Source organism: Echinococcus granulosus (genome assembly GCF_000524195.1).
Source record: "Echinococcus granulosus chromosome Unknown EG_S00268, whole genome shotgun sequence".
NCBI classification, from domain to species: domain Eukaryota; kingdom Metazoa; phylum Platyhelminthes; class Cestoda; order Cyclophyllidea; family Taeniidae; genus Echinococcus; species Echinococcus granulosus.
The window spans coordinates 20,228-29,886 of NW_020170648.1; the positions used below are offsets into that span (position 1 = coordinate 20,228).

General features: G+C 39.4%; 2 protein-coding genes across 2 annotated transcripts in view; one reads left to right on the forward strand and one right to left on the reverse strand. All coding sequences in view use genetic code 11, as the record gives it.

Moving 5' to 3' along the window:
* Window positions 1-401, reverse strand: part of EGR_10781 (hypothetical protein) — a gene marked incomplete at both ends in the record, with an annotated part of 4,870 nt that extends 4,469 nt beyond the window's left edge. Inside the window, 2 exons of the mRNA XM_024500030.1 lie at window positions 62-179; window positions 313-401. Of these exons, the coding sequence (XP_024345555.1) occupies window positions 62-179; window positions 313-401 (207 nt within the window). The remainder of the gene's footprint in view (window positions 1-61; window positions 180-312) is intronic.
* A 2,568-nt stretch (window positions 402-2,969) lies between these two features.
* Window positions 2,970-4,600, forward strand: EGR_10782 (Cell division control protein; the record flags this gene model as incomplete). The annotated part of the gene is made up of 7 exons (XM_024500031.1): window positions 2,970-3,033; window positions 3,066-3,222; window positions 3,254-3,377; window positions 3,410-3,583; window positions 3,647-3,964; window positions 4,157-4,411; window positions 4,487-4,600. The coding sequence occupies 7 exons, from the start codon at window positions 2,970-2,972 to the stop codon at window positions 4,598-4,600; spliced, it is 1,206 nt and encodes a 401-aa protein (XP_024345556.1).
* Window positions 4,601-9,659: the final 5,059 nt, after the last annotated feature.

Genomic DNA, 9,659 nt, shown 5'->3' on the forward strand with positions numbered 1-9,659 from the left:
CAACTTTTGTCAGTCTCGGTTATGCACTGGCTTATACAAGCACAGATTTTCAATTCGTTACGTTAAATAAAATGTAATGACTTGAAAAACAAGGGACATTGAGTGATGAAAGTAAGCGATAATCTCTTTTATCAATTTGGAGAATTGGGTGTTTTACAGAATAGCAAATCCAGGTGTGCCTAAAAGAGAGTAAAATGCTTTACCACTGCCTGTTTGCCTAGCTGCCTACGTCTTGCTCATTTTAGTAAATAACCTGTACTAATTGGTCTACCAGGCTGATTAAAATCGCAATTCCCAAATATGAGTTCTTACCTAGTACAAGCATTCATCAGTAGGTTGTAGTGCTCAGAATTTGCCTCAAATGCATTATTCGGTAAGATTGCTTTAACTAGGCTGATCATGTTGTCAGGCGTAGCAATTGCATTTTCGTTCACTTATGCAACTTCTTCATGTGCTTGGGCTCCGACAAGTCCTCGTTCAGATACAAAGAACTTAATAACAGCATCTTTACTAAACACCGAGGTTGGGCATAGGATGATAAACCTCAAGTGACAGAAGAAAGATGTCTGCCGTTTATAAACCAGTCTGCATAACCTCCTACCGTAAAGGTTACGACTGTGCTCTTCTGCGGAATTTGTATCATCAGCGAAGTGATACTAAGCGTGAACCATTTCGAAAATTTTGTTATGTGGCTGTCTACTGTGCTTACGTAGGGATAATAATTAGATGATTAGGTGATACTTACCCCACCTCCCACTAGAGGAATATAACTCAGATAAATAAATGTCTGAGTAGCACCTAAAGAAGAGCAAAATAGGAGAGTAAAATTGATGCCAAAAATACGATTTCCTTAAAATTTATTGACCCCGTGTCTTATCGGGTCTGTTTCCTTTGCAATTTGCAATGGAAATACCAAATGGACAAAAATTAAAACATCATCCATTTTCCATTGGCATGAAAACACTACTCCTCCCTCTTCTTTAATGCATTTCACAGACAGGCTTAATGAATAAGTGACGCTGAGAATAATGTCCTGCTTAAAATGCAGCTATTATGCAGGCAACGCCTAGTAAATCTGTCACTCAAGTGTTCCCAAGAACCTAATTAATTACTGTTAAAATATTGTTTTTGAAATTTTAATTATTTTTCTGTCACAGACAATTCGTAATCGTTAACGGGATTATAATCAAATTGATGATCTTCAACTGTTGAACATCTTGCAACTGTTCAGTTAAGGCATTTATATGTCTGCTTAAAAAGACCTAGCACCAGGTATCAAACAAACACAAGCCGAGGAAAATAGAATTTCGGTCGCAATAAAACGCTCAAATTGGTGAGAAATTAGTAAGGCATCGAAGAAAGCTGACTTTGTGCCAGATATATGTGCAAGCATTCAACTTGGAGCATTCTCATCCGATGTCAAGATGTGAAGTCTATTCTAGAGAGTAGACGGAGGCAGGAATGGTTAGATAAACTACCAAGTAAACGAGGGAATGGGTATAATGGAGCATGAAATAAGCCGTAAAGTAGTAAATGAATTGGTGAATGGAAGAGATCAAGCGCGTGTGGGAATGGATAGTTAAGGAATGGATCATTGCTTTAATTAATAGATGCGGGATGCTTAAAAGTGAAAGGCTGAAAGCGCAATAGCTCTGAAGGAATTATTATGTGCAACATGTGCCTAGATTATGCTGCCTACGCGGACATTTAACGATCCCTACCCTTTTAATGCAGTCTTATTTTTTTTGCTGAGCATAATCTGGTGGAAGGACATGCGATCATAATCTCGTGATAAAGAGTGAGGAAAGCATTAAGATTTATTATAGATTCAGCTGGAATTATGACCAGGTATAGCGTAAAGGGACACGATAAGAGGCTGTTGAGCTTAATCATCCCATTAGTAAAATAGTTATAAGCGAATGTAAGAAACGCCTGCCACTTCTTATTTGAGAACGTGACCAAATGGCAAAAAAAGTTGGTCCTTGCACAGCAGAGCTTCTCGACCATAATGCGTCGTCGAACTAAAATTTTGAACTGGATGCTTATTCATCCTGCAATCCTGTCTGAAAATCTTAGTGCACTCCTCGTCACTTTCGCCCACTTTATGTTAGCACGGGAAAAAATCTCTAAGGGGAGGCTTATTTTGTTGATCAATGTCGAGTGGGAATAAGGCGTCGCAACACTGTTCTAAGACGATGCCAAGGATGATACCAGCGTCTAGTGCGACCGAAAAAACCTTTCATGGGAGGGGGCATGTAAAACGTAGGGCATTCATTAACGTGGTCGTTTTGAGATACTCCTAATGTTTACATTATCCTTGAAGGGAGTAAGTATCGCATAAAATGTCACAAGCGTAACAGTTTCCTAGTCTAGTTTTTCTTCCCCAGGAGTTTAAAAATTTAAGGCGAGTAAATAGATTTATCACAAGCAAAATGTTAGTAATTGTAATTCGAAAAAATGTGGGTAGAAGAAGTGAACGATTTGATCAGTATTCTTCGTCAAATAAATTTCCCGGCTCTGTGTGTACAGAACGAAACATTTTTAATGCGCACTAATTCATGATATTATTCTAATGCTCACAATTTCTGGCCTTTTTAATACAACCCAGCATGTGGTTAAGTTAAAATATCACTTTTTAATGAATAAAACTAAAATTCTTTTAGTATTTTATCAGAGTTTTCTTTAGGCGGATAAGCTGCTTATACTGTAAGTAGCCAAATGGAACATCAATCCAAGCCGAATATTTTGCAACCCATAGAAACTGGATATTGTAAGTTCTTCCCAGATTAAGCTTTAAATAAGTTCATCTAGAATTTCAGTAGTATGGATAATGTTGATGGTCAAAATTTACCATTTTTCTTATGATTAAAAAAATCTTAGCAGCTTGAGGAACAGTAATGTTTGAACTAACAGTTCGATGACCTTCAGTTGACCAGTCATAACCTTAGTTCACTCAAACGTCGTTCTGGATGTTTCCCAAGACGTCGAACTATACTCTCTCTGATTTTCACAGACTCGAAAAAATTGGCGAAGGTTAGACAAAAGCTGTTACTCTATTACTCTAGGCTCATATGGAATCGTATACAAATGCCGCAATCGAAAGTCGGGACAACTTAAGGCCATGAAAAAAATTAAGCTTGAGAGGTTTGATGAGGGCGTCCCTACGACTGCTCTCAGAGAAATTGCTCTTCTAAAGGAACTGGATCACCCCAATGTTGTGACGTAAATCTTATGCTTGCGTTACCTTCCCTAGGTTAGAACAGGTTATCCTGGATAGCGGCCAGTTATATCTAATTTTTGAATATTTAACTGTGGACCTTAGACGATATCTAGATCTTACTTGCAAGCACACTAGACTGCCTTCAAGCACTGTTAAGGTAGAATCTTGCTTTCACTTATTTTCCTTTAGTTGTTCATGTACCAAATGCTGCAAGCAATTGCGTATTGCCACACAAGGCGCATTATCCACCGTGATTTAAAACCCCAAAATGTTCTAGTAGATGTGGACAAGAATATTATCAAGTTGGCTGACTTCGGCTTAGCTAAATCCTTCGGCTACCCGCTTCCCGTGCTGACTCATGAGGTAACTCCTTCATTCCTTGCAATTTCTATAAGAGTGTATCTGACCAAACCCTAAATATTATAGGTCGTCACTCTGTGGTATCGCTGTCCTGAGCTTCTCCTTGGCGAAACTGTCTATTGTTATGGTGTCGATATGTGGTCTATGGGCTGCATATTTGCAGAAATAGCCACAGGAGATCCTCTGTTTTGTGGTGACAACGAGCTTGATCAACTTTTTCGCATTTTCCATATATTGGGGGTACCGACAGAGGAAAATTGGCCAGGCGTTAACCGGCTAAGCAATTTTAATGCCAAATGTTTCCCATCTTGGCACACCAATAGACTGTGCTCTCAAGAAAATATCAAGCATGCTCTTGATGCAAGGGGCCTTGATTTATTAGCTGTGAGTGGCCACTATGTCCCATTATTTCTTATTTTTCATTACATCTGTTATCCTTCTAAGTCCATTGCTATTCTCGGACATGATACCCAATTTAACTCACAACAGCTTTTATCCCTTTATTAGCATTGTTATATCATGCCCAAGAAGGAAAAGTGTATATTCGCATGTAGCCACCTCGTCATTTTAACTTAGGCGCTTCTTATCCAAAATCCATTATCTCGCATAAGTGCACAGCAAGCACTTTTGCATCCCTACTTTGCCGATCTTGATAAAGAATTGGTGCCTGCAGTCGGTGAGGAGTTTGTTGGTCTTCCAGTCGACGAAATTCCATCCGATTTTGCCAATTTATTCAACACTGTGATTAACATTTCGGCGAGCGATTTGAATGCGGGAGGAGACGATGAAGAATGGAATAAAGAAGAAAAAGTCGGAACCTCAAATGCGACGGTAGTCTCAGTGTTTAAATCTTAATTGTAAAATTTATTCACCCCTAATGCTCTGTGTCTCTTTTGGATTATTAAGTCAAAGATGGTGCCTTCTACGGTGTTGCTAGGTGCATCATCGTATCAAATCGCAGCAGCTCGCAAAAAGTTTGCAAAGGAGAAAATGGAGCAGTCAAAGACAGGAAAACATTAGCAGACCTCAAGTGTCGAAATCAAGTTACACAGCCTCCCCAGGCAAACTCCTATTTCTTCCCTTATCACGTCCACCGGTTGTTGACTTTAAAACCATAGCTATTATTACCCCATTTATTGTCAATTTTAAAGTATTTCTCTTTTATCATAAAAAGGCAAAATTATTGAGATGGTAAGGTAGTTGAGTCTTTTCGGAGAGCCCTTTATCATTGAGCATCGGTGAGATTATTTGGACTGAGTCAGTTAGGTTATGTGATACAACTATTTTAGGTGTGACTGTTGGGGTGGCAGCAAAGAAAGAGGAAGAATGCGCCCTATAGGTGAATGCTCTTTTGCTCATCTGTGGTGCTCAACACGTTGCATTGGGCCCAAAATGAGGTACATTTGCGGAATCACTTCTTTAACATGCTCCTCCGAGTCTGCTTATACGTTCGCTTGAGAACTCACGGTCCTCAAGTTTTGAAAACTATGAAATGAGGCAATTCAGTGGAGAGACTGAAACAAAATAATGTAGTCAAATTTCAATATTAATGACTAATTTGTTCTACGCCAAATTTCTTCCTTGCTTTTTTTCTTCCTCATTGTCAGACTTGGCACTTTGGACTGCGATTTGAGGCGAGAGCATTCTAATCGGAAACAGTTATGAACCACCTTACACCTAAAGTCACTTCTTCATGCGTTCGGTGGCTATGGTATTTGTTGCATTTCGGGACGAGTAAACTTACTTCCATCTCGGAATAGCCGGCATTAAATGTGAAAGTACACCGAAAGATGTGTAAATTTTCATTATAAATGAATTGTTTACTCCATCAAACTGCCCTGTGTTAAATGCAAACCCTTTCTCTTACACAAAACCATCAACATGGGGCTGAACAACATTTGTGACTCCATATTTGTCACAAAAAATTATGTTTTATCCCGGTATCTGAGATTTTTTTGACACTGAGCGAAAGCGGAGGAAAACTCTCTCTTGTCTATCCATTTTGCGTTATTTCCCTCACTGCGAGCAACATGTAGGCGTCGCTCTCGTGGCATACAAGGAGCAGTGCTGAATTCCATCGTCTGAGCTTCCACCACTGACATGTCTGCAGCTACCGGATTCTGGTCTGAGTTCTTCCTGGAGGTAGGTTTAGATTATCATTGTGCGAGTGGAGTAAAGTAGCGCACTTCCATCCCTTTGCATAAATATAATGCTGCGCCACCTTTAAGAGTGCTTCTTCTATACTGCCGCAGGAGGACCCCAGTCAAAGCTGAAGCGGATGTTAACGAAATATGCAAAGTCAAGGAGGCACCTTTTAACTCAAAATGCATCGACAGGCAATTACTTTAAAAAGAGCTCAAAGCGAAAAGTGGTAAAACGCATTGCTGGGTGTTAATTTCTCAGTAAATATATTTGGCCTTAGGGTTGGATCGACGAATGAATGGGTACAAATTAGATATCCAGGGAGCAATGAAGGAGTCCATTTTTGATGGTCACCTTATCCCACCAAAGATCTTTGAGTATTTGTGTGGTAAATTAGCGCCTACCATACTTATTGACGAAAATGTATGGTAATACACATATTTGGGCACATGGATAAATAAAAGTAAAATAATATGAGAATATAATAAGTAAAAATACTGTAAATGCGATGCTGGTGCGCTTTTTACCTTGCAAATAATTAGACTCTTCACAGCCTGTCAGCCAGTAGGCTACGCTGTGATGGACCTTAAATTTAAAACCTTAAATGGAACCTTAAATGTGTTTGTTGCATCAAACGCTTGGTCTTGACGCTTGTGATCCTTTAAATGTCAGAGTTGGACTTTTGGTGCAACGAAGTTATGGATGACGCACCGAACATTCCCTCAAATGTTTCACACATGACTGACGGTCAGGTGCTTAAATCGGCAAGATATGTAGCAAGATTTTGTAGAATTTTGATGGGTTTTCTGAGAATATGATTAGATTACTTATTTATGATAATTCATTTGATGTCAAGGGCGGAATCCGGGCATCACAGACGCCAAAGTCTACCACCAATTCCTCTACTGTTTTCGTTTTGTAAAAATTTTCGTGAGGGATTACTTAGATGTAGAAATGTGGTTCAGAAAACAAAAACCATATGATTTCTTGCCAAATAAATTGTGTTATCGTCTCGTATAGATGGGTAGCACATTAGTCAATTATCAATTATGATGTGTCAACTCCTTTAGTCACTTTTATCCTATATCTCAGTAAATGTTAATGGATTACACCATCAGAAATTCAATTAATCTTTTAATACAAGTTTTTTAAATTTCCGATGTTTTGCATGCTTTAAGGTGCTTAAAGTTTCAAACCTTCCTCCCGTCCAAATTCGCTCAAACATCCCAAAGTTATATGCAGGTAGATGGACAGATAATGGCTGAAAAATCAAACTACCATTGGAGCTCAGTTCAGCTGTCATTCATCAGCGATGCGCGACTCACAATGTGAGGATTTAGTGATTACTGACCTGACGACACGTGTCGCTAGCATGGTAGGACAGTGAGACTCAGGCTGGTCACATGTTTCGAACATCTGGCTTGTGCAGCTTATGTGAGGAGGCTCAGAGGGGTGAGCTCATGCGGTGAGATGACAAATTAGCCAGTTTGCCATACTCTCCTCTCCAATTTTTAGGATATCAGGCCCTGGCTCTTCAGCATCATCCACTTGGTGAAAGACTTGTCTTAGTATTCCTAACCGCAGGATAAATTACATCGCTTTATATCAGATGAAAATCCATGAACTACTTTATGCCTGGACTGTCGATAGAGAGACAGATTGTGAACATATACCAAAGGCATATTTGTACATTAGCGGTAGGGTGATACTTTGACCTGGCAGTTGTGGTGACCCACATTTGACATGCGTCTAAACCATTCTGTAACCAGACGCCGTGTATTTTGATGAGACAACTCTGAACAAATTAGGTGGTTCTGGTTAATGGGGGAATGGTAACATGAATGAGCAATTTAGTGCCTTTTTACAATGGGAAACATTCAGACCATAGTAAAATTAATGAGTTTGTCTCCTTTTTTATTGGGTATTTAAAAAGGTTTAAGCATTGTACGAAGGGACAGCCCATGGAAATATACTGAAATTGCCAATCTAGTTTTTCCACAACGATTCATTTTATGTGAAGATCTGACAAGGCAAACGATGAATTTGGATTTGGCCGCTCCATCTTGACGGACACAACACAAAGCAAATAAAAGACTAATAATTAAGGTCTTCGGTTATCCATATCTCTTTACGATGAGTGAAAAAGGACTAAGCCATGGGAGCAACAATGCTGTAGATTTATTCGATGATGCTTAAGGTCGTGTCCCTCAAACGAATGAATTTCTCAGGTGTCAGTGCGGTCGTGGCGGTATTAATACTAGGAATTAGGGCGAATGTAGGGACGGATAGGTGAATGCATAAAAATAGACTGTGGTAGGCCCCTGGAAGCTTATGTAGAAATTATGCTAAAGGAGAGAGGGACTGAAGTATAATGCAAACACCGCATAATTTTAAGGAAGCTTAGAGAATAAGGAACGCTTATAGTTGCAAACATTTAAATACAATATCAGCATTTCTAGTCTACCAGAAATATTACAATGCGCAGTCTCTCGTTCAAAAACACCAGCTCTACATTTTTTTGACACACAACCCAAAGCCGAAGGGTAGCCTTATGGAAGGCGCACATTTTGAGGGCGCTACTTCCTACGCTACCTCCTCCTCCTCCTCTTCCTCCATTGCTTTAAATTCAGCGTGTGATTTATAGCTCGTCTAATATTGACAAACTGGTGGACAGGAAAGAATAGTTGGAAATGGGCCAAATAAACAGTTAGGATAGAATTTGAACCACGAATGATTATTTAACAAACAAACAAGTAGCAATGCGACTCACCAACTTTTCTCAAATAGCTTACTTAAATATTTCTACTCTGTCACCTCTCGCTTAGTAATCAGAGAAATACTTTAAAGCAATCACAGCAGAGACACAAGTCCATGTTGGAGAAAAATTCTTCCATGCTATACAATGGTCCCCAGTTTACTATGAGACTGCTGAGTGAGGCTAAGACACGTTGATAATGACTTCAAAATTTGGAATTCTAAGATCATTCTGTGATTGTCCGACATGTACCTAAATGAAAGTGCTGAAGCCAACAGACACCGGAATGTCACAAATTAAATAGATGAGGTAAGATAAAAGAGAAATTAACTGAGCTGCTTCTTTTTTTATTTCTGTTGAGCCATTAGTCAACCCTGTGCAGACATCAAAGGTTATGTGAGATGACTAGCAATGGATTTTGTACACTGACCTTTGATTGTAATCTGACTGTCCACGTCATGATGTCTGCGTGATCCGCGGGTAGCCAACAATAGAAGCTATGAGGCCTTCTACGACTTCACAGAAATACATTTTATCATTAAGATTGATGACCAGCAGCAGCCAAATAGAGGTAATCGGTACACTTAGAATCACAGAAAATGTCTTGCGGACCAATAGATAAATTGCGTGGCAAATAATTTCCCGAGGGTCGCGAGCACTTTTCTTCTGCAAAAAAAAACCTAGATCAGTGAAACTGCTTAGCGCTATAACAGAGAAGCTTTAGTAGGAAATTATTTTGATCGAAAAGCTTGGGATGGTGAAGTCAGTGAAAGGATCAATACGTGGCAAAGGAGGATAATGCTGTGAATAAGTAAACTTATAAATTTTTATCAAAATAGATCAGGCAACCCAAAAGCAGATGTCAAATCTACACTCTAAATGTAGACTTCAGATGGTTTCGTAGAGATAAATGGGCTCAAACATCGGAAAGGCGGTATAAGGACAATCCGAAATCGTATTAGAAGGTCGTTACCATTAATCGACACTGTATATTCACCCACAAATCCAGGGTGATTTATCATTGCCTGTTCTGCACATTTCTTTCTTCACTGGCGCTGGTGTGCCTCCTCATATCCACATCTCTATAACATTTATTCGAGAAGGCGAGCCTTCTTATGACCGAACAACTTCCCCAAGGCAGCTGAGGTGAAAGCACATAAACGGGCTATCAACAGTAAGAAA